The sequence below is a fragment of the Alligator sinensis genome, unplaced genomic scaffold (genome assembly GCF_000455745.1).
Source record: "Alligator sinensis unplaced genomic scaffold, ASM45574v1 scaffold975_1, whole genome shotgun sequence".
NCBI classification, from domain to species: Eukaryota; Metazoa; Chordata; order Crocodylia; family Alligatoridae; genus Alligator; species Alligator sinensis.
The window spans coordinates 1,920,825-1,946,234 of NW_005842068.1; the positions used below are offsets into that span (position 1 = coordinate 1,920,825).

Sequence of the window (25,410 nt, forward strand, 5' to 3'; positions counted from 1 at the left end):
CAAAAATTAAAGTTGGCATCTATGCCGGACGTCATTGTCTCTATGCGCATTTAAGCGCAATAATTTACTCCACTGTTGGATAGTACTTGTGTCTGATGGTACTATCTGACAGCATGACAGCACAGTAAATTAGTCTGCACCAACCTAATTGCCGCACATATGTAGACAGTGATGCTTTACTGTGCAGTAAATTAGTCTACTGCACAGTAAAGCATACATGTAGATGTGCCCATCAAATATCAACTGGTCATGACTGTCTCAGCTACTGCTAATTTTTAGTTTTGTGTTCAATTCATCATTATCTATCAATGCGAGGTTTACTATAAAATCTGCCCATGTTGGCTGCAGCACTTTTAAATGAGTGAAGAATGTGTCACCTCACAACATTCTATGGATATTTTAGTTCTGGCAGCATGGCACCTCCCACATGTGTCATTCAGCCTGTAGTCCCCCTTGATAGTGCAGCCTTTCCCCGCTACACACAGAGGTACTTAAGGAGCTCATCATTCTATTATCTGGTTTGGTTGGGTGGCTTGAGCAGATGCCAATTATTTACTCACTATATGTTTATATGTTAATACATTGATTCATAGGCATTGAAGATTATTTTGAATGTCAATGACTTGAAAATAGGCAATGCATCAGATGTCATTCCCCTTCCACTTTTGCCCACTTGATTCTTCTTCTGTAGATTATAGCCTTTGCTTTTAATAACCCAGTAATATGAATCATTCCCCAGTTGGCTGATATCTCAATGCAGCTGAATTTATGCTTATGAATGAACAATCCCAGTTTCTCTTGCTTATTATTCAGGCTTCTAATACTGGTGTGCCAGCCCTTAACAAATGTCTGTACTCCATACCCTCTGGTGAAATGACAGTGGCTAATAGTGTTGACTTTAAACATACTAGGTCTTGAGCATCCATCACTACCACTTGCAATAAGATAAGGAATACTGCAGCACTGGTGATACCAGAGGTAGGCCCCTGGCAAAATTCACAACAGGGCAGAATCTTAGCTATAGTCAGGGAATGCTCAGTATGGCTGAGGACAGCCAAAACAACATGAAGTTCAAGACTTCTTTTGTCTCATCTAATCATAGGGCTGCTCTACACCAGGCCTATCCTGGACATAAATTTAAGTAGTCTTTTTCTTTCAACACTTGTCAGGCAGGACTTCAAGGACCTGGGTAGGTGAGCTGGCAAGAAACCAGTCAGCAGTAGACAAGGTTCAGTGTAAGCTTGGCTGGTTTCCAGTTGAATGTTGTTAAAATGATCTCGCAACATTTTTCGATTTCAACAAATTGGCAAATTTTGAAGGGAACAAAAAAGTATGTTTAAACATTTTTTTCATCAGCTCTGTTCTGTAGCCCACTTTCTGAAACACTGCATCCTCTCAACCTCATCCTAGAGTGATGTATAATTTTTTGAAAGGGAAAAGGGATTACTTTAAATCATGTTAACTTTCCTAGTTCTTCTGACACAATGAAATGGTTCATTCTTGCCTACAGTATTTCAAGTCCTGAGGTATGCTCTTTAAGATTACAAAGCTAGGAGAATAGTTAGCTATGAACTTCAATTGGTTCATCTCTCCTTAGTGCTTTAGAATATAAAATGCATATATTAATTTTGCATCCATTCTTTGAATTTATTAGCCTTCACCTTTGTTTACAAAATCTATGTTGTCCGTAAAGATTTAAGCAGGTAAAAGTGATATGCAATTACACTTAACCACAATATTGCATCTTGTTAAACAGGTAATCCTCTAATGGATCAATGAAAGCAAAATGATGACAAGTTGTGGTCACCAGTCCTTGAATGCGCTGATGGTTGTGTTCTCATTACTTTTATCAGCAGGTAATGTTTCTACCAAAAGTGTGTGTGTGTGTGTGTGTGTGTGTGTGTGTGTGTGCTCGCACACACGTGAACTAAGGGAAGAATTTGTTTTGTTAGTAAGTAGATGTAATGACATTATAACCAAGTGTATCCCTAAAAGAGTTAAATCAAGGATAATGTGATGTATAAGAATTATAACTGTGTAGTTGGTGATTGGAAAATAAGATAAAAATGCAATACTGTTATGTTTAGGAAAGTTAAACTAACAGGAATCTAACAACATAGGCTCAAAATTTGTCACACAGAACTTTAATGATCAATTTTGCTTGCCATTTGATTCTGAATAGTTTATGGTCTCCTTGAAAAAAAAGAGGGGGTGGGGGGCTTCACTACTGTACAAATCATACTGTTATATTGAATGATCCATCTATACACTCAGCAGCTAGGGTTACATGTAGGCTTGGCAGAATTCAATTTTTATTTTTTAATAATTCAATGGCTAATATTAGGGGGGTTTTATTTTTAAGCATTTATTTTGATTTTTATCTATTTAAATTTCAGGATTGTGTGAAATTAGGGGCATGGAGGCACACACACACACAAATATGTCTGCTTCCTCCTCCAGCCCAGCACACAGCATGCACAGGGGAAGTTGTGCTGCTGGGCTGTTAGCCTGCTGCCTGCCACTGTGCATAGTACTGATGAGCTCAGCACCCACTTCCCTTTGTCCCACAGAGGTCATTGCCCCCAGCTCCTCCACCCAGTCCCCACCAAAGAAACGTCCAGCTGCTGCAGAAGCCTCTGTCCCCTTCAGCCAGTGGCTTGCTCTGCCCACTGGCTTCCACTTAAGTTGCAAGGCAGTCACTGAGCTAGGGAGGCAGGGGAGGGAACGCACATTCATTGCATGCAGACCACAGTGCCCAGCCTGCCCCTCCCCACCTCTGCCTCCAGCCACTGCTCAGCTGGAGCACACCTGCGCACTTCAGCAGCAACCTATTTTTATGTCCCCTTTCTATACATTTTGATTATAAATGATGGAAGTACTTTTTCGTCGGTCTGTGAGTGTGAGGTGAAATAGCTGTTTATTGACATTTACCAATTAAAAACGAATCCTGCCAAGCCTAGTTATATGGCAAGTATATTCACTTTCAGAAGCAAGAGCATATGAACGTGTGTGTGGATCACATTGCCCACCACCGTCTAGCCTTTCAGATCTTTCTTCTGCTACAGTTAAATTGCAAAACTATTCACATCATTAGCAGTATCTTACACAGGCTCAGACCTTCCAAATCCTCATCTGTTTGTCTGAAGTTTTCCATGTTTATAGTCTTCAAGAGGATAGGCAAGTAGAATCCTATGCACCATTTCTTCTTTTTTCCTTTTTTAGTTTGTAAAGATCCACCCTTCCCCTCTTTTGGTATACTGTTAATCACACTTTTGTATACAGGAATACAGCAAAAATGGCTAAAATTTATACACAGAATATCTTCATTGAGAACTAGTAATAATAACTAGCTTTTACAATGCTTTTCATTCCTACTTCTTAAAACACTTCACAAAGTTGGCTGATCACCATTATCCTATTTTAGCAATGTAGCAGTGAAGCAAAAATGTATTACTTAGGGTTACACACTGTCACTGAGCAAAATAAGTAATCTCAAGAAATGTAAAGAAATAGTGTTAACATATAACAGTAATTCTCAACCTTTTTAGACTGGAGGTACCCCATGGAAAATGCCAGCTCTTAGTTTTCACTCATTTTGCCTATTAAATAATAACAATAGAGAATTTCTTTTATTGGAAAGAACTCAGAAAAACCACAACAGATCAAAATGTTTTTAACACTATGGATTCCTATTTTAAATTTCTGGGCTTACCTTGTGAATCATATTCAAACAGCTAGCGATGCTAACATTGTGTGGGACCCTGTAGCACCCTTGAAAAGGTCTCAGGGCACCCCACAGTGTCACAGAACCCTGATTGAGAATCATGTATTCTCAATGAGCCTTAAGATCATATATACATAGAAAAGAAGTGCTGGAGGGAACCTCAGGAAGTCATCTAATCTAAGCTCCTTCTCAAGACTGGATCATCCTTTTCTATATCATCCTATACAAGTGTCTGTCTAACCTGTTCTTAAAACTGCACAAACAACCCTTTCAAAGAACTACCAGGCATAATGCTCCAAAACACTAAGAACATCCTAGCTTGCCACAGGTAAAGCAGAGGGATGACAGGACTGTCAATGTCTTGACACTGTATGGACAGGAAGTAGTTTGTTAAGATAAAATCAAGAGTTCCAAGATATCCAATCTTATCTCCACTCATTGTGCCTACATTTTGATATCTTGACCATGGCATCTCCTAAATATGTATATAGATCAGCATTGTGAAGAAAATGTCACGATTTTGCATTATCTTAGAAACAGTTTGTGATCACATTAATAAAGATTGTTTTGTATGGATATTCATGAGAGGACAGAGGTCTTCAAACCAGATCCTCAAAAGGGAGCTGAGTACTTCAACTTCCTTTTTAGGTATGTAATTCCAAAATGTAGATCTTGCATACACTCACAGAGCTGCTGCCTAATCCTTGAAGCATCTAAAATCTGTAAGCTTCTAACGTTGCTAGTAAAGAGTTATTTAATGATGTTGAAACGTTTTTAGAGTGAAAATATCTAAATGGCATGTTTCAAACTTTCTAAACAAAAAAAAATTGATATTCCAACTTTTTCCGATTCAGGGTGAAAATAAATTTCAAAATATCACAATTCTCTGCAGAGGTTAACTTTTTTGACCAGCTCTTAGTATAGACTTCTGAGTTCAATATTCCTGTCTTAATCACAAGAAAATCCAGACTTTTGGGCAAGGTACAGACATTCAAAAAGCCTGAGGCAGAGCCGATCTAAGTTATGCAATTTTCTGTAAGTGGTGTGGTTCTGTAAACGGCGGTAACGAACACACATTCGCCCTTTGGTGAGGGGGCAAATCTTATACCAGCTTCTGCCATTTTTAAATTGGGCTGTGCGCCAAGCTTCTGTTCTGTTACAGGTATAAACTGGTTTTGTGTGCCAAACTGTTACAGGTATACACTGGTTTTGTGTGCCAAACTTCGGTTCAGTTCTGGGTATAGACTAGTTCTGATCAGTTATACTGGTAAAAGTGTAATGTCTGTACCTTGCCTTAGTGGACAATTGCAATGCCTGTTAATTTTGAAATGCACTAGTATGGTTGTTTTGCGAGTCTAGAAGTGAAATGGAGTGTGTTAGAGGCCAGTATAAAAAATGAAATTAGAACAACTGTGTGAAGAAAATTTGGCAGAATACATGAGCATACCCAAGCATTAAGCTGAGGATCCAGCCACATGCCTTGTTTTTAACAAGGATTTTCCATTTCTTGACTTTGTCCTTAGCAAATTTACAAACAACAAATATAGAAATACATATATTCTGGGCAATAAATATCAGAGGCTAAAATTTTCAGGTAAACAGTTTAGCAATTACGCGTAGAAGTGAGTATTTACACAGAGAGGTATGCATTTGTTTATACAGTTATTTGCTTTGTTTAACTATGGGATTTCTGAATATAATTTGGGCATTTATATACTGTATTTACTTGATTCCAAGACAAGGTTTCCTTTCCGCACTTAACATGGTGGGGCGGGGGAAGGAGGGAAGCCCCTTGTCTTAGAATTGGTGGGGTGGGGAGCAACAGCTGAGGCCCCAGCCCCACCCAGCTGCTCCCTGCCCCCTTCCCACCACTTTTTCACCCCTGCCTCTCTGCCTCATAACCTTGCCCCCCACCCCTCCCTTCCAGTGTCCCTGCTGGCCTCCTTCCCCCCTCCATCTCCTACCCCATTTTACTTCTGTCCCTCCCCCCACTCTCCCTCTGGCACTTACCCTTGCTCCAGAGTCAGCAGGCTCTGTCCCCACTGCATCTAGTTGGAGCACAGCCCCAACTAGACTCCATAGCATTTGAATTGATACACCATATTCTACAATCAAGATCATTTTCTTCTCAGAGCATGTAATGCTTTCAAAAACTTGATGCCAAAAAGATATATTACCTTCCGTTCTGGAGTATGAAATTATCATCAACTCAGTCATATTCTAAAAGTATCCTGTCAGAAAGGAATGACAGTTATGTTTGTTAAGATACTTGATTGGGGTGCAGGACACAAGAAATTTCTGGCTCTGCCATAGACCATCTATGGTCTGTAGTGCACTATAGGGTTAATTTAGAATTTCCATAATTTTTACATTTTTTAGTAGTGTTGTTTCCTAATTTAGTTCTGGGTCCCAAGACTTATCCTTTGTCCCTTGTTGCATAACAAATGCCCCAAATTGTGGTCACAGCATTGTGTACTCAAAATTTGTACCACCTTTTTTCAGCAGACATCCACTTGCTTACAGCACTAGAGCACAAGCTCTCCATGCACCCTAGCTAGGCACTTCCGGGACCCAATCCTGAATGACAACAGCCTCAGGCATTAGCCCAACCCAGGGCCTATGTCTGCAGGGGCAGAACAGGTTATGCCATGGGCTTTCCCACTCAGTGCTTGCAGGCACACACCCTGTGAATTCCCTTGCTGACACAGAGCAGGGAAGCCCAGTTCCCCACTCCACACTTGCAGGGGAATTTCTGGGGCATAGATTTAATAGATTTCATAGACATTAGGGCTGAAAAGGACATCACAACATCATCAGGTCCAGCCCCCTGGCCAAAGGGCAGGAAGTCAACAGAGGTCAAATGATCCTAGCAAGATAGGCATCCAAGTGTTTTTTGAAAGTATCCAGAGTAGGTGCTTGCACAAGACCTCTCTTGTCTTCTAATCATTTGCGTGGCTCTCCTCTGGACTCTCTCAAGCTTCTCCACATAATTTCTGAATTGTGGAGCCCAGAACTGGGCACAGTATTCCAGCAGTTGTCTCACCGAGGATGAGTAAAGTGGGAGGATGACTTCCTGGATCTTGCTTGAGATGCATCGGTAGATGCAAGCCAGAGTTTTGTTTGCTTTGCCACCTGCAGCATTGCATTGGCGGCTCATGTTCATCTTGTGGTCAATCATGACGCCCAAGTCTCTTTCAGTTGTGGTGCTAGCGAGTGTAGGACTGCTGAGCCTATAAGTGTGGTGTGGGTTTTTTCTCCCAAGGTGGAGCACCTTGCATTTCTCAGTGTTGAATGCCATCAGGGTTGATCTGCCCACATTGTAAGCCTGTTGAAGTCAGCCCGGATTGCCAGCCTATCCTCTAGGCGGCACTTCCCCCTAGTTTGGTGTCATCAGCAAACTTAGCCAGGCTGCTTCTGACATCAGAGTCCAGATCGTTTATAAACACATGAGTTTATAGGTGGGAAAGGTGGCACGTGTTTGCAGGTGGGAAAGAACAGGGGATTCCAGCAGCATACATATCATGCTGCCATTCCCTGATCTAGGATGCGCCTCTACAAGCAGGAGAATCGCCACGGGGTGTGGCACTTGGGGGCCATCATCCTACAGGATCAAGCCCTTGAAGCGCTAGGAGCCCAACATTGCTGATCTCACCCCAGAAATTACATCTGTTTATGGCCCAAGTTATACCAGTTAACTAAACTGGCTTAAAATCAGAACAAAATTATTTCACTTCCCCCAATTTGATAGTCTCTTTAGGCTGTAATGTCATCACGACATAGAGTGTGTATGGAATCTCAGATGGGGCCTTTAAGTCCACCATAACACAAACTTTAAATAAATTTTAAAAATACATGTTAGAAACAGGTTAACTACAGATCTCTTTATCCTAAAAAGCTGTATAATATGCTAGTCATCATATGACAGTTAGTTTATAGTCTATGATCTGAATAAATAGGCAGAGATAATGTAACTGTTTCAAGAGAAGTGAATGGCAAAGCCGGAGTGAAACAGTTATGGAAAAAAAGTCTTAAAGGAGACAGTAAATATTTTACATGGGAAGGTAATAAAAAGAAACACACAAGCTCTGAGAAATAATTTCCTTTCCATAGCTTTTGTTTTAACTTTGTATATTCACAGTTGCTCTAGTCTGTTAGCATGGCAATGTCTTTTAATTATTATTTTTGGCAGATTGGTGCTCATCAAAGAATGACCTTTATAGTGGAGCAGACATTTCTGACACATTAATAACAGCTGTTGTTAATCTTGCATCTCCAGACTCTCATTCTACTTTGCATATATTCTTTTTATTTACAATAAAATCATCCAAGCAAAATTCTGGACTAACTTTTCTAGGTCTTTGCTGGTACCCATATTTTTAAAACATCAGAGTTGAAGATATTTTCTAAATGTTTTAGCATTATGTGCCCTCCATACATGTGGTAGTTATTGATAGCATTTCTTCTTTCAATTTAATAAGAATGGAAACATAGTACTCCTAAAAATTGAAGTATAAGATATAAGATTTTTCCCTTCAGACTCAGTATTTGTATTTATCTTTAAGTAGAAATTGGTGAAATACATTATTACTGTTTTTCAGAAATCTAAGAACATTTTTTGAAGCTTAACTAAGAAACAATAAAATATACATTATATGCAGCTGACACAAGTGACTCACAAAGACAATATCACTCTTTGTTTTCCAGCATTGTCTGCTCACTTTCGGGTCTGTGAGCCATATACAGACTACAAAGGTCGCTACCACTTTGGTTTTCACTGCCCACGTCTTTCTGACAATAAATCTTACATCTTTTGCTGTCACCATAACAACACAGTATTTAAATACTGCTGCAATGAGACGGAATTTCAGACTGTTATGCAGATGAACCTAACAGGGAATGCAGATGGATATATGCATAAGTAAGTAAATGAGTTATAAAGTACTCTTTACCAAATTATTCCTGGTCTAATCACATAGTCTGAGAGATGCTTAATGGTGGAAGTAATTAGAATAATTACTCAGACAAGGAAACATTGCTAGAAGCTCTTTTCCTTACAAGGTTACTCCTTAGGAAGGGTATGCTTTACCTTTGCTTCTGCTTTGATGCTCATTATAAACATACATCTAAAAGCATGTATATACATTCCATAAGACAATAAACCAGGGGCAGGCAAAATGCAGCCCGGGAGCCGGATGTGGCCCTCCAGGCCATTCTATCCAGCCCGCGAGGCCCCTAAAAAATTTAGAAAATTAATATTTATCTGCCCCTGGCTGCCTATCATGTGGCCCTCGATGGCTTGCCAAAACTCAGTAAGCAGCCCTCTGCCCAAAATAATTGTCCGCCCCTGCAATAAACTGACTCTCCCTCCTAAACAAATTGTCAAATCTGTGTTTAAATATATATCAGTATGAATAAAAACCTCAAGTGACACAAAGGGAAGCGGACATTTTCCATACCAATCCAAATGTTTTGCATGGATAATTGTTATTTTGAATTTCTTCATGTTTTGCATATTAATGCCTTGCAATCACCAAACTTGAATAATGAAAAGCATTTGATTATATGTCTGTGTTGTTTACCTCTCTGTTTGTTACCTGAGGTCCTTTTTGCACATTTATTTTTATTCCAAAGCAACTCAGTGACCTGTTTTGGAGATAAATCCAAGAAACGTGGGGGGGGGGGTTGGCGGAGGTGGAACACACACACATGCATGCACACTCAACTACAAAAATAGTAAGGAGATCTGGTATTATCATTAACACTATGGGCTAAATCCTATTTCACCTAATAGGTATCTAAGTATGATCCTATCCCATCCTGCTCTGGTTCCTGAAAAAAAAATGTAAAATCTAGTTGGGTCCTCCTCCTCCTTGACATTTGTTTTGACCTAGTCTCAAGGTGGTGGTGGTGGCATGTTACAAAAGTAGGACTGTTAATGGTTTTTCAAGTTCTTGCAACCTCCTGGTTGTGCACACAGCAGTAATAACATTGTGGCCAACCACTGTCAGTGCAGATAGAGGATTAAGTAGCATTCACTAATCCCTTATTTCCTCTTTCTCTATCCTGTTTGTAGGAGTAATCCTCCAGCTCTTTGTTTCTCTGGCAACTCCCCTGCCAGCCATGAGCACTTTCTATGGAAATAATATATGAGAGGATGGAATTTCCCATGTGAAATGGCAGCATTCTTTTCTGCAGCTTGACCCCTTAGTGTGTGTAACAATATGTATGGATCTCAGAGGCAAAACCAGCAGCAGCAGAAAGGAGAAGTCCAAAGAAGGAACAGGAAGTGAGGGGGAGGGAGGAGACAGGAAAAACAAGAGAGTTTGAGAGGCTGGGGGAGAACCGCAGGTCCCGTAACAGGTCTGTAAGAAACTACTTTAATAAAGACACTGTTTATATTAAGTAGGGAGCTGTTCCTTGATTACCCATACAGGGTCACATGAAACATGGTGGCAGCAGAAAGTCTGTGAGGAAGCCCAAGACAAGCGAGAGACCTGGGCCCCAGCAGTGATTAAAACAGATTGCAAGAAGCATGGAGGGACAGAAGGCCCAAGGACAGCTGGATTTCAACACAAGAGCCTGGCACAGACATGGAAACAATGGAAGCAAGAATTCAGTTTGTATACAGAATTAACCATGACTGATAAAGTAGAGAAAATGAAGATAAAGCTGTTTTACTATCTAGTGCGGGAAAAAGGCTGTGAAGTATGACACTGATGACAGGGAACTCTGACACATCAAAACTGTTAATAGAAGCATTTGATGCATACTGTGACCCCAGGAAAAATAAGACTTTAGAGAGATATCAGTTTTTCACCTGAAACCAAGAGGAAGGAATAGAGGCCTATATCACAGCACTGAAAACTCTGGCATCCTCATGTAACTTTGGAGACATAAAAGACTCCCTAATCAGGGATAGGATTGTATATGGTACATGGGGCTCTGCCCTGAGGGAGAGACTACTAAGAGAGGTAGATCTAATCCTGGAAAAATGTCACAAAATTGCAAGAGCAGCAGAATTGTTTTAACAAAGGATCAAAATGATATTCACAGCCACATGTACAGAGCAGGTTCACAGGCTCAACCTAAAGGACTCTGGAAAGCAGGAACCTGACAGGCCAACTGCAAATGTCAACAATATGATTCAGAGCATGTACTGTGGGAAGCTACATGAAAGGCAGAAGGACAAATGCCCAGCCTATAGAAAAGGGTACAAAAAATGTGGAAAACAGAGTCATTTCAGGGGTCAGTGTCATAGCCACCCAAATAGAAAAAAAACAGTCCACGCAGTGATGAGCAATCAGGAGACTACAGATGAGGAGGAATCTTTCAGTGTAAATTTGACAGATTCACAGACTCATAGGATACACACATTACAGAAAAAAGCGGGTAGCAACTTGGCCATATTTGCAACAATGATGCTAGAGCAAAGACCTATGCGATTCCAGGTGGATTGTGGAGCCACTTGCAGTGTCCTTCCTGTGAATCTATTGAGTAGCAGCATCAGAATGGAAACATGTCACCAGGTGCTGTTAATGTATAACAAAACAACTGTGAGGCCACCGGGAAAGTGCCAGCTGACTATAAGAAATCCATGCAACAAGAAACAGTACTGCCTGGAATTTATAGTGATTGACAGGGCAGACACCCATCCACTGCTGGGCAGCTGGGCAGCACAAACCATGGATTTAATTACATTGCAACACCACAACATCCTCTGGGTCACAGAAGAGCAAGAATGGTTATTAAGTTCACTACCTAACATTCTGTTAAGATATGGAGACATATTTCAGGGCACTGAACTCTTTGAAGGCAAACTGAAGTTAGAAATAGATCCACAGGTGCAACCAGTATGACTACCAAAACAGAATTCTGCTAGCCCTGCTGGAGCCACTGAAGAAAGAATTGACAAACTTGCAGAAAAAAGGCATCATCACACCAGCTGATAAAAGCACTGACTGGATCAGCAGCCTAGTAGTAGTAATGAAGTCCTCAGGCATACTGAGGATCTGCATTGATCCAAAACCACTTAACAGGGCACTCAAAAGAAGCCCATTACCCACTGCCAATGATTGATGATGTACTACCTGACCTGTCAAGGGCAAGAGTGTTCAGAGTTTGCGATGTCAAGAATGGATGTTGGCATGTGGAGCTAGTCGAATCATCCAGCCACCTGACAACCTTTAATATGCCCTTTGCCAAGTATTGCTGGTTAATCATGCCCATGGGGATCAACCCAACTCTAGAAGTTTTCCAGCGGAAGCTAAACCAGGAGCTAGAAGGTCTTCTGGGTATCAAGATTGTGGCTGATGATATTCTTGTCATAGGAGAAGAGGATGATAAGGAAGAGGCGATCTGTGACCATGACGTCAAACTACAACAACTCCTTAACAGATGCCAGGAAAGGAACATTAAACTGAATGCCGACAAAATACAGCTGAAAAGAGCAAAAGTACCCTACACTGGACATCTGCTGACTTCAGAAGGACTATGCCCAGACCCAGAGAAGGTGAGAGCCATTATGGAGATGCCCAGGCCACAGGATGTCAAAGGAGTCCAGCACCTTATTGGGATGGTTAATTATCTGTCCAAATTTTGTACACACTTGTCTAATGCTTGTGAGCCACTTAGGTTGCTAACACACAATGTTGCAGCCTGGGAATGGGCACAGACCCAAAAGGAGGCATTCAAAAGAATTAAAAAACTTATCAGCAAGGCCCTAACACTGAAGTATTTACTACAACACAGCTGAGCAACTAGTACTACAGTGTGATGCGTCAGAAGGAGGTCTGGGAGACAGGGCAGTGATCCCTGTAGCTCTGTGGCAAGACATGATGAACCAACTCTATGTTTCAAACATGGGAATAGAATCATGCCTGAGGAGAGCATGGGAGTGCATCTACTGGCCAGGCATGAATGCCCACTTCAGAACATACACGGAGCAGTGTAAGGTGTGCAAGGAATACAGTGACAAACTGCAAAAAGAGACATTGAACCCTCATGACATCCCCTCTCTGCCCTGGGAGAAAGTAGGGACTGATTTGTCTGATGTCAATGATAGAAACTATATGGTCACCGTGGACTACTATTCCAATTTTTGGGAGGTGGATTACCTCAAAGACACTCATGCAGGAAAGGTGATCAGGAAGCTGAAGGCTCATTTTGTACAGCATGGGATACCTGACACACTGTTCTCACAGTGGCCCACAATACATCCCAAGAGAATTCAAACAGTTCTTCACTAGATGGGAATTCCAGCACAAGACATTATCCCCTGGGTACCCATAAAGCAATGGCAAGGCTGAATCAGCAGTAAAGACAGCCAAGATACTCTTGTTGAAGGCAAATAAGACTGCAGGGGATCCCTACCTGGCTCTATTGGACCATGGCAACACACCCTCCCATGGATTAATGGGCCATAGAACTAAGACATTAGTCCCCTTGAGAGACTGTTTGCTACAACCCCAGGGGAAGGGGCAACAGTAAATGCAAGCAGCTAAAAAAGCAACAGTCTCAGCAAGTATCACAATATAACAAAGGATCCAGGGACCTGAGACCACTGTGCAGAGGAGAAAGGTCTGGGCACAACCAGTAAGTCCACATGTGAAAGAATGGGCAAAAGGCCACCCGTTGAGGGTGAAGTGGGAGATAGATCCTACAAAGTTGTCACAGATAGTGGACAGTGGCTGAGATGTAACCAGAAGCAGCTGCAGAGCGCTGGCAAAGTGGAAATACAATTGAGCAAAAGATTCCAGGATCAGGACCAAGACAACTTTAACAACTGGTCAGTCATCAGTGAGCCCCAGATAGGGGAGAAAGATGCCATGGACTCCACGAAGGAAAGAGACACATAAGCAGAGTCCAGCCCACAAAACAAAGACACGGACAGACCAGAAGCAGGCATAGCACCCAGAAAAATCAAACAAACAAGAAGCGGGAGGCTGGTTCAACGACCAGCATACCTGGATGACTATGAGCTCTAAAGAACATAGCAGACCAGTGGTAAAGGCTTGGTCTCCAAGGTGGGCTATGTGCTACCAACCTCTGGCCCAACCAGGGGAATAAGTTAATCATCTGTTTCAACTGTTGAAAGGAAAAATGTAACAATATGTATGGAACTCAGAAGCAAAACCAGCAGCAGCAGAAAGGAGGTGTCTGAAGGAGCTGAAGGAACAGCAAGTGAGGGGAAGGAGACAGGAAAAACAAGAGAGTTAGAGAGGCTGGGGGAGAACAGTAGGCCGTGTAACAGCTCTGTAAGAAACTGGTATAATAAAAACACTTTATATTAAGTAGGGAGCTGTTCCTTGTTTACCCATACAGGGTCACATGAAACAGTGTGTATGTAGATAACTTACCCAAAGCTCAGTGACATAAATAGGAGATTTCTAATCATCTGGATGGGTTTTGGATCAGGCCCACAGCTTTGTGGGTGGGAAGGAAGCACAGGGACAAATAATGCTGCTTATAAGAGCTTTGTTTAAACGTAGTGCTGATTAGTCTTGCTTGGACTCTAAATAAGTAAGTTTGGAATTTACAACTAAACTCCCCTCTCCCCATCTTTCATGAAACAAAAAGCAACTGTGAAAGTGTTGTTTGTTTAGACCTAATTTTACACACCATCACAAGAAAACTCATGTACAATAGGAGTATTGGTGAGATGGGAGTCCAGAAAGGGTGGTCATTCCTAAAGGAAGCGATCCTTCAGGTGCAGAGGGAGACAGTCCCATCACGAGGGAAAGGGGGGAAAGGGGCTAAAAAATGTCCTTGGCTAAACAGAGAAATCCAGGGAAGCCTAAGGGCAAAAAAAAAAAGAGGGATATAGGCAGTGGAAGCAGGGAGAAGCTACCAAGGAGGAGTATATCTACTTGGCCCGCACTTGCAGGGAGGCAGGTAGAAAGGCCAAAGCAACTACAAACCTGAGGCTACCAACACAAATTAAAGACAACAAAAAGTATTTTTTTAGGTATGTAGGGAGTAAAAGGAAGGTGCAGGGCAGCATAGGACCCCTACTGAACAAGGAGGAGCAATTAGTGATAGACAAGAGGGACAAGGCTGAGCTATTCAATGAGTTTTTTGGCTCAGTGTTCCTGAACAGGGCTCAAGATAAGTCTCCTAATGGGTTCTTAGATGGGCATCAGAGAGACACCAGCCTACCAACTGTTGATGCTGACTAGGTGCAAGTCACTTGGATGGACTGGATGTGTTCAAGTGAGCAGGCCCAGATGCGCTCCATCCGAGGGTACTGAAGGAATTAGCCGGTGTCATAGCAGAACCACTGGCATGGCTGTTTGAGTGCTCATGGCGCTTGGGTCAGGTCCCAGACCACTGGAAAAAGGCCAGTGTGGTCCCTATTTTCAAGAAGTGGAGGAAGTAGGACCCAAGTAATTATAGGCCAGTTAGTCTCGCCTCTATCCTTGGAAACCTCTTTGAAAAAATTATTAAGGATTTTATTTGTGTGAGTCCAGCAGGAAAAATAATGCAGCAGGGCAACCAGCATGGATTCGTAGCAGGTAGATCATGCCTGTCTAATCTGGTTTCTTTTTATGACCAGGTCACAAAATGCTTAGATGCAGGAGTAGAGGTGGATGCTGTTTACTTGGATTTTAGGAAGGCCTTCAATACGATATTCCATTCTCATAAATAAACTAAGAGGCTGAGACTTAGATGATTACACAGTCCAGTGGGTGGCAGATTGACTTGGGGGTCACACCCAGAGCGTGTTGGTGGACAGGTTGGTATCAACCTGGAAGGATGTGGGCAGTGGGGCCACGCAGGACTCGGTCCTTGGACCTGTAGTCTTCAATGTCTTCATCAGTGATTTGGATGTGGGTGTGAAGTGTACTCTATCCAAGTTTGTGGATGATACTAAATTGTGGGGTGAAGTCAACACACTGGAGGGTAGGAAATGACTGCAGGTGGACCTGGGCAGGTTGGAAAAGTGGGCAGAATACAATAGGATGCAGTTCAACAAGGACAAATGCAGAGTGTTGCACTGAGGGTGTAAAAATATCAAGCATACTTACTGGCTGGGGAATGACCCTCTCAGCAGCACAGACATAGAAAGGGATCTCAGAGTCATAGTGGACTCCAAGATGAACATGAGTCATCAGTGTGACAAAATCATCAGCAAAGCTAACTGCACTTTATCATGCATTAGCAGATGCATGACAAATAGAACCAAGGAGGTGATACTTCCCCTCTATGCGGCATTGGTCAGACTGCAGTTGGAGTACTGTGTCCAGTTTTAGGCACCGTACTTTAAGAAGGATGTGGATAACCTCAAGAGGGTCCAGAGGAGGGCCACTCGTATGATTATGGGTTTGCCGGTCACACCCTATGAGGAGAGACTAAGAGACCTGGATCTCTTCAACCTCCGAAAGAGAAAACTGAGAGGTGTTCTTGTGGCTGTCTACAAATTCATTAGTAGGGCACAGCAAGAAACTGGAGATGCTCTGTTCACCAGGGTGCCTCTTGGGGTAACAAGGAACAATGGTCACAAACTGACAGAGATCAGATTTAGGCTGGACATCAGGAAGAACTTCTTCATGGTAAGGGTCACCAGAATTTGGAATGGGCTTCCAAGGGTGGTAGAGCTCTCCCCTACCTTGGGGGTCTTTAAGAGAAGGCTGGATAGGCATCTGGCTGGGTTCATCTGACCCAAGCACTCGTTCCTGCCGCCACTGGCAGGGGGTTGGACTAGATGATCTGTTGAGGTCCCTTCCAACCCTAGCATCTATGAATCTATGAATCTGTGTCCTTAGTAGCTGTGGAGAATGATTGATGTAGGGTATGCATAGCAATGAACCCACAACTGAGGACTGTGACAAAGATTGATTCAGAGTTACATACTTTCCCTTTTTTTTTCCTCTTCAGCCATTCTTTCTACCACGCACAAACACATTTCTTGTATTAATGTGTTGTGGGAGAAACTCGTATATAGAAGATCGATGTTGGGTATGCCTCAGTATAACTTCAGACAAGGTTATTTACATTTATTCCATTATCATATCTAAAAATATGATACATTTTGGTAGAATATTGGGCTATCTGTGAACAACCAAAAGATTTAACTGAAACTTTAGCTTATAGTAGCTATTCATATGAATTCCTAAGGAAGTAAATGTGAGATGTATGAATGATTAGCTTCCATCAGCTAAATAGTTTGTGTATTTGGGAAATACTGCCTTTGGAGCAGATCCTCTACTGAAGTTAACTAACTGATTTGCACCAAATGTGACTGTCTAGCAATCTTTGTCTACCTGATTAAGATCTATGTCTGCATGAGTTAATATGTCCTGGAGAATCTCATAATTGAGAAACTCTATAGATGAGTTATTAAACCAAATTGGAGAAAATTTCCTTTGTTGAAGTCTGAAAAAAGTAAGGTACATTACATTGAAAAAAATTACTTGGTAGATGTTATTGTTATTTGCTCTTTATTTCTTTTTCCTCTAATATTTGTTCATCAGCTTTGCTAGTGAAGGAATCAGTGCTCAGAAAACTAGGGATTTTTCACTCATGGCGCTAATTAAATGTGCCACACTAAGCAGAATTTATGTTTGTCCAGTGGAACAGCAGCAGGGTTCTCCATTCACTAGTTATACCATTTCCTATTATACAGAAAGCTATAGGAGGAAAAAGTAGAACTTAAAACATCAGAAGTGCCTGTAGACACATGCTGAAGGGATGTTCCGATGCTCTTTAAGCACAGTGCATCAGAACAGACTCGATTAATCAAGTCTGCTGGAGTGTGGTAAGTACTGTGCTCCAGCATTTTCTCATGTCTCATGTATCAGCACTCCCTCACTTCAAAATGGCAGCAGGGGCGCTTCAACTAAAGCTTGTCAAATGAGTTTTAGTTCAAACATACCCGCTGCCATTTTGAAGCGCGGGGACGCTGATACATGAAACAGTGGCACTTTAAATAGAGCAGGTCTTGGGCCTCTGCCCCTGTCTCCACAACTCATGTAAAAATGGCCCAAGAGACAAATTCTGGCCCAAAATATGGTGGCAGTGAGGCCAATGGATCCATTTCAATTTATATCCAGTAAAAATCTTGGACCATTGATTTCATACACATTTCTATAGCGTTGTTAGCATTCAGAGTAATGTTACTCCCTCCTAACACTTGGAAACCCTGACTGAGGGTTTTTTTTGCACAAAGCGGCTTCCAGAGGTTCAGTGAAAGGGGTGATGGAATCATTTTGACTCAGCTCATCTTCCTCTTGTGATTTTTGAGGCATTATAACTAAATTTTGACTCCCTTAGCTCCTTCAGACACTGTTGTTTAAATGCTTCCTAACTTGTTGAGTGATTATTTACTTCATGAATAACCCTAGTGATTTCAATACTATAGTGAAGCTATGTAAGTAAATATACTTGCTCAGAATTTGTACTTTATTATAAATGATCCCTTCTAATTTTAAGTACAAAACAAAAAAGAAAATAATACTTAGATGCATACATACTTTAAGCACCTAGAGGTTGATGTCATTTGTTGTTTATCATTATAAATATAGCAAATACAGTTCACTTAATTACAAACAAAAATGCTTTAATCACAAGTTTAGGGATGTCTGTTCATGGTTTGTTTTATTTTAATATGGGGTAGGATAATGTTACAGGTTAGACACTAGAATGGGCCTCAGTTCAAAAGCTTCCTGTGCAATTTCATGGACAGGTAAATTGAGGCTAGAACCAATGAAGGACTTAAGCATCTACAAGGTAGGTACTGCAACACCTTCCCTTTTAGATATCTGGCTCACAAATTAGAATACACAACCCAGAGTTAGGTACCTAGGCTCCTCATACAAGGTGGGAGGAAAATTAGATGTCTCAGAAAGGGGATCTAAAAATCTGGTATGTTGAGCAGGGAGCTGGCTTAGAGGTAAGTAGTAGAAGACACTAAGTACAGAAGACTGAACTCCCACCCCTTTCTAAATCTGAGACACCCAAGTCAGGACTGTCAACTGGCAAATTCATACATTCAGGATCCTGAGTTCTTGCACTGTTTTCCGCTTTTCCATTCATAATACAGCTAGGTATGGTGATGCACATTTTCTGTATGATAGACTAGTCACTATAGTAATCACCTGGAAAGCTGGAGATCTGAGTTCTGGGTTCCCCTTAGGTTGAGGAGTTCAAGCCCACATGTCCCAGAAGAGTGTTCCAACCACTAAGTTATTATCTAGGTTGAGTGGGAGTGTACTCCCTTCTTGCAGAATCTGAGTCATATACATCACCCATTGGATTCTTGAGGAGTGCCCACCATGCATGTAACTTTCAACCCCTGCAAAGTCTTACCTAAACTAATTATGACCAGGAGAATATTGGTATTGCATCCTTTCAGGTATATCCCAAAGATATTTTTTTCTCACATAATATCCCCAGTGAGAAATATCTTTCCCTGAATAACCTGAATAGCCAGGTCTTATGAGTCTCTTAAAATGTAAAGTCCTCACTGTCTGGAAGGCCCTGTCTCAAGTGCCTTGATCAAGTCTTTGGAGTCTGTTTGAGTAAACAAACACCTGTCAGATGCTAATTCTCAGTGATTTCTTCTTTTCAGCTCTTTAGTCTTGGAGCCTATTCCAGGTGTGAAAGAAACTCAGTGTTTAAGTAGTGACACTTGGGAATCATTTCATATTATGCAATCCTAGCCTTACCATAACATATCAGAAATGCATTTAATCTCATGTACTACAGTTCATAGAAACAAGGATTATATGGCTGAGTGCATCTTAATGCCTCCTAGCTGTTGAGACCACACAGGCCATCAGTCAGACTCAAGAAAACATGCATGACACCTCACAAACACCTCAAAAATTTTTTTAGGGATCCTGACAGGCATTACCACCCCCACTTATTTAGAGATGAGAGTAGCTACAATGGATTTTTGTTAGGGGCCTGATGCTATTGTGGGTTAAGCATGCCCATGAGCAAAACCTACCTACCTAAATCCTGCTCTGCCTGATTTCTGAATTATGCTGGGGCATACACAGCAGGTAGACACTGAACTGCTCAGGGAAACACAGGGCAGTCCTTGCTGTGTGAAAAAAGCAGAACCCTGGACATCTTGAGAATGTTTATGTCAGTTATGGACTTTTAGATGCCTCCAAAGCAAGGTAGCCGCTGGTGGTGAGGGGTGGGGGTTCACTGATGTGTGCCCCATCCTCAAATGGAAGGGATAGGTGGTCAGGCAGTTTTGCTGTGATAGGGATCTAGTTGCCTCTGGATCAGTTCCCTCTAATTCTCCATACAGCCAGGCCAGGACATGTAACTATGTACAAGTTTATTAATATATGCACATAAATATATATAAGACCCTTAAATGAATAGTAAATATTTACAATATGAGTTTACAACCACATTCAACAAACAATGGCCAGGAAAGTGTACTACCACCAGTGGCTATCAAGTCCCCACAGGTAAGTGACCAGTCCTAGAACAGGAAAATGAAGGTAAAGGCAAATAATCAACACCCAGCACAGGTGAGTAATTAGGTCCTGAAACAGGTAAGCACAGGTAAGTACAACAATATTCAAACACTAGCTAACAGCAGGTAACTATTGACTATTTATGAAGGACATTTACCCAGAATCAATAGGTAAAGGTTAGACTCTTATGCATCATGGAGAGTTTGATCATAACCCAAAATATAACAACATATAAGGTGCTCTCACCCCCTTAGAGGTGCCAGCAGTGTGGATATACCTGGGCTCCCCCTTTCAACCTTAAGGAGCACTACTGTGACTTGCCAGGGAGAGAAACAATGCCCAGGCCTTCCTACCTCTCATGGACTGTGTCAGACACCTCTTACCCTGCAGGGGCCTTTGTTGGTTCCCTCCCAAGGGTTCCCTCCCCTGGGGGAAACCCCCTTTTCCCAACAACTCATGACTCCTGGCAAGGCTGGATCTACCTCTGACTGTCCCAGTTTGGGGGCCTCCTCCAGGCAGGGGTGGCCCTCCGCTGTCCAGGCTCTCTCCCACTCTGTAGCAGCCTCATGGCCCCATGCACCGTCACGTGCACTGCGGGGCTTGTCCTTCTGCTGAAGGTTGGAGGTCCAGGCTGCCTTGTGCAGCACTGGGGCTCGATCAGCTCTTGGGCCCCTGGGGGCTGACGCTGCCTGCGTCAATTGCCTGGCTGCACGCCAGGGAATGGGGACTCAAGCTGTCCGAAAATGGCTCCCCAAGTCAGGATCCACTCCCAGATCCTCCATGCAGCAATCTCTGCACCATGCCCTGGCCACTTGCCAGGGGTTGCAGACCCAAGCTGCCTCGAATGGCTTCCAGGGTCTGAGCTCCATATACTGTGCTGCGCTGTACTGCACACTGAATAGAGCTGAGGCATCAGTCCTGGTGAGGAAGTCTTCAGGGCACTGGGTCCACACCCTGGGCAGCTCTTCCCAGCTCTTCTCTGCCCCTTCTTCCTTCTTCTCCGTCCTCCAACACATCTCTCCATGTGCTGGGCACACAGCTCCTTTTATTCACTTCATAGGCTCCGCCCCCAAAGTCTTGCCAGACCTGCAGAACGCAGACTTCAATCAGGTCTGGAAGGCTCTTCACTCCACCTCGCTCCACGCAAGGGGTGGGGCTAGCCCCACCCAGCCCTTACCTGATTGGTGGATGGGCTCCACCAATGAAAACAAAGATTTTCCAAGCCTGTTTAAGCTGGGCTGAATTGATAAATCCACCACATTGCAATTCTGGCTTTAGGTTTTTCTGGATTTGGTTCTTGGTCTTTTGGGGACGGGGCTTGTCCACCAGTAAAATAACAATAATAATATTCTCTACCTTAATGAGAAGCAGATCATAAAGGATATGAGGTATTCATACACTATCCTGATAGGGGCCATCAAAATACCTGAAAAGATGAGGCTTCTTTTTTTTCTTTTTTCTTTTGTGGCTGAGATTTTGAATTAAGCAGCTCAGCTTTGATGAATTATGCATCCAGGTTCCTTGTGAGCTTTGGATTTAGACAGACATCTTATGAAGGGTCCCCCCCTCTCCCCCTGCCCCCCAATCTGTGTATATTTAAAGACTAAGCTGTTTGAGCTCTGCCTGACTCCCCCATACAGACTGTACTCTTTTTTTCTTGTTCTAGTATACAGTACCCTGACAATAAAGAAAATAAATTTCAATAAAAATAACTTAAAAGTAATCTTTGTTGGAGAAGTAGGTTTAGGATGGGACTTTCAAAGCAGCCAAGAAAGTTAAGTATAAATTTAGTTAGAAAGGTTACAGTTCTTTACAAAATTTTTAGTTGAATATTAGGTACATGCTCTTCAATTAAATTAAGATGAACATTAAAAAGGAAAAGGCCATATTTTTGTTTCATTGTCCATTGGATTAAGTTTTTGCTCAACATGAGTACCTTGAAGTCTTTTTTGGGCCTTGTTACATGATAATTTTAGGCAATTTCTGGATCTCTTAACCCCTGGATTGGCTGCAGATTAACACCTATAAGTAGTTTAAAGCACTTGTTAGTCATTTTACAGTTATGCCACTCCATTCCTCCTAATTTTGCTCCTGTTTCATTAAGGTATGGCCACTCCATACAGATATTGTGCCCAAGTTGAAGTCCTCCAGCATCCCATAATGTAGTGGCCTCTCTTGAGTCAGGGTGAGGATGCCAGGGTGCAGTGGGGCTGGGTATGGTGCCTCTGCCCTCCTGCTTCCACCAGGCAGAGCCAGAGCCACAAATGTGGAGTACCCGATGGCTGCAGGGCTTCCCAGCTGCTCCTAGTGCCTGACTCAAGTTGGGCCATGGTGCCTGTGGAGGGCGGCAGGCTGGTGCTTACTCCTCCTGCTGACCCATAATTGAACCTGTGCCCAGCCCCACACTCAGCTACAGCACATCCCCTGCCTAGTGCTTGCACCCCGAGAACCCAGGCACATGCCCTGGCAGGGGCAGACAGCTGGAGCAGAATGGAGCTTAGCAGCTGCAGCATGGCACCCCAAAGCTGGTTGCCACTGACCCTGTTCTCCACTGGGCTGTTCAGGGTCTGACTGTTAGCTCTCCTTACCTGGCTCACCCAGCAGCAGTCGCAGTTGCGGCTCCTGAACTTACCGTAGCAGCTGGGCAGCTCTGGGAATGGAGCATGGGACTCCGTGCTGGGGTTGCTCCAGTGTGGGCCAAGAAGTCCTGTCCCTGTTCTCCCCTCTTCCCCCTCACCCTCCCCCAGGCATGCTCCCAGACTACTGGGCCTGAGCAGAACAAGTAAGCTCCAGGGCTGCAGCATTGACTCTGCCCAGCAGAAGCAGTGAGCCTGTGGTAGAGGGGAGGAGATGCAGGGATGGGCCGCTGAGGCATGTGTCTGGGTCCTAAGCGACCAATTAATTTTTTTCCCCTGGAGATTATCCCCACCACACCACTGCCAGTCAGCTAGCTGCCAAGTAAGCTCCAAGGGGCCAAATCCTTTTTGGAGATCAGGTGGCACCCAGCCAGGCAGCAGCCCAGGAAGGGGTGGCACAGAGAGTGGGCTCCAGAGAAAAAAAGGATCAGGCTCCTCAGAGCTCAACCAGTGAACTGGTCCTGCTGTTAGCTCCTTTAGTCTTGCCCCTCCTCACCAATCCTCTAGTGGCAAGTCACAGTAGGTGAAGGACAGGCAGAGATGTTTTTTTCACCTTCAGGTGTGACTGTTCCACTAAGCCAATTAACACTTCTGCTGCTTACAGTATAAGATGTAATACAGTGTAGTCTTGGAGCCAGATCCAAAGCCCATTAAAGCTAATAGAAAGATTCCCATTCTGTTCAGTGGACTTTGACTTTGGTCCTTAAAGAAAATCTTTGTATTATTCATTAACAGAGGTGTAACTAGCATTTTCAGCAACCTCAGCAGAGGTGGGAAAGGGGGATGTTCAAAGCTACTGCTGCCATAATGCAGGCTCCCCTCACACTAGCTGCTGCTGGTGCCATGTGGGCTCCCTGGAGGTCACCATTCTGGTACCTTCTCTAAATAGGTGCTTGGGGCTGGTATCCCACTTATCCCACCCTAGCTGTGCTACTATTCATTAATCCAACTGTTTAAATGGTGAATTCGTTTCGAAACATACATATGCAGCCCCTCATTGACATTTACTCTAAGTTACTCGGCTATAATCCATGCAAGCTATGGCTTACAGAACCACTTGATGTGAAAAATATTTTATCCCAGCTGAATGTAGGAAATGGGCTAAGGCACCAAATATGTCCATAAAGCTCTAGTTCACCTTCCCCAGTTATGCTGAACATGGGATCAACTCTTTTCTATCAGTTTGTGGAAAGCTGTATTTCTTCTTTGAGATCCTGCAAGAATCCTGAGAGTTTTTCATATGACCTATTGAACCCTTTTCCAATCATTTTCAGCCCTTCAGAGCAGTACAACAAAATTGATAGTGATAATGATGGTGATGATGATGTGTCAAAATTACACTCCCATCCCCAAGTATGCCGGTGTCTTGCAATTACCAACTATGTGAATGAATGTTTGCTTGAGAGAAAATGTAAATGTGGTCATTCAGTATTTAGCAGCCTTATCCAGGCTGCTGCAGGAAGAGTCACCCCAATGAGTTCTGGGTGTCAAGCCACACCAGACTGCCAAGGCTTTTTTTTGCTGAAGTGAGGCTGAGGTTCAGGTTTTACAGATTTCCTTGGCATCATTTCTTTCTGAAGGCCTTCTTAAAAGGAACCTTTTTTATGTTCCCCTTTTCTTGAATTGTTTCCATATGGTACCAAGGAAGTAAAAGAGAATGCTGGCTGCCTGTAGCTTCTGGCCCACTGTCTCTTGCTTGGCTTCTTTTTCCTATACACATTGCCCAGTGCTGGGGAAAAGCAGAGAGCCTTCTTTGATGTGCTAGGGCTGTTTTGGTTATAGGCTTGAATGTGTCACTTGTAGGGGTAATGCACTTCCTCACAAATGCATTTGAACAGCTGTGTCAGCAGCACTGTAAATGTCTTTAAAATAGTTCTATGGACAAAGGACATGCATGTAAAATTTCCACTGGAAAATATGATTTTTTGACAAGGGTTATGGACAAACAAAATTAGTTCATTAGAGTGAACATGTTGGAGACCCATGTCTAAACCATTCTGCACGTGATTTATATACACCCTTGCGTAACCAAAGCTCACACTTAACATAGTTTTAGCCTTGTCCTCTGTTTACCCAGTGCTGTTGTCCTGATCCCTTTAGTCCTAAGCACACTCTTCTGCCCAAGCCAGCTATCCAGTTTTCTGAACCAGAGTTTGTAATGGGTGGCATATGTCCCTTAAGCCCTAGTTACCTGGGAATGAATTTGCTATAAATATAGAAAAGGCAACAGGGTACAAAGAGAAACTGCACCCACTGAGAAAGATTAGGTAGATGTGAGTGATAATATTAGGAAAGCTTCATTTGTTAACTGTTTGTGATTAAAAATAACAGCTACACTAAAAGCCTTTTACAGACCATATAAATTTCTGCCACCCAAGCCACTTTCCCTAGGCTATTTTCTTACTGCTGTTTAAATTGACTTAAAAATAAAGATCAGTTGACGCTATTTTTTTTCCTGCTAGAGTCTCTATTGTACATGCTTCATTGAGTTCAAGCAGCAGCTCTGTTTTAGGGGTCCTTACTCTATAACTAGATCAATAGATTCACAGATGCTAGGATTGGAAGGGACCTCAACAGATCATCGAGCCCGACCCCCTGCCAGTGGCAAGAAAGAGTG

General features: G+C 42.7%; 1 protein-coding gene across 3 annotated transcripts in view; it reads left to right on the top strand.

The window, feature by feature from the left end:
• Positions 1-25,410, top strand: part of SHISAL1 (shisa like 1) — a 184,662-nt gene that overhangs the window by 68,212 nt on the left and 91,040 nt on the right. For all 3 annotated transcript variants that reach the window (XM_006023575.3, XM_006023574.3, XM_014519929.2), the window contains exons 2-3: positions 1,757-1,856; positions 8,429-8,642. In XM_006023575.3, the coding sequence (XP_006023637.1) occupies positions 1,787-1,856; positions 8,429-8,642 (284 nt within the window). In that variant the 5' untranslated portion in view covers positions 1,757-1,786. The remainder of the gene's footprint in view (positions 1-1,756; positions 1,857-8,428; positions 8,643-25,410) is intronic.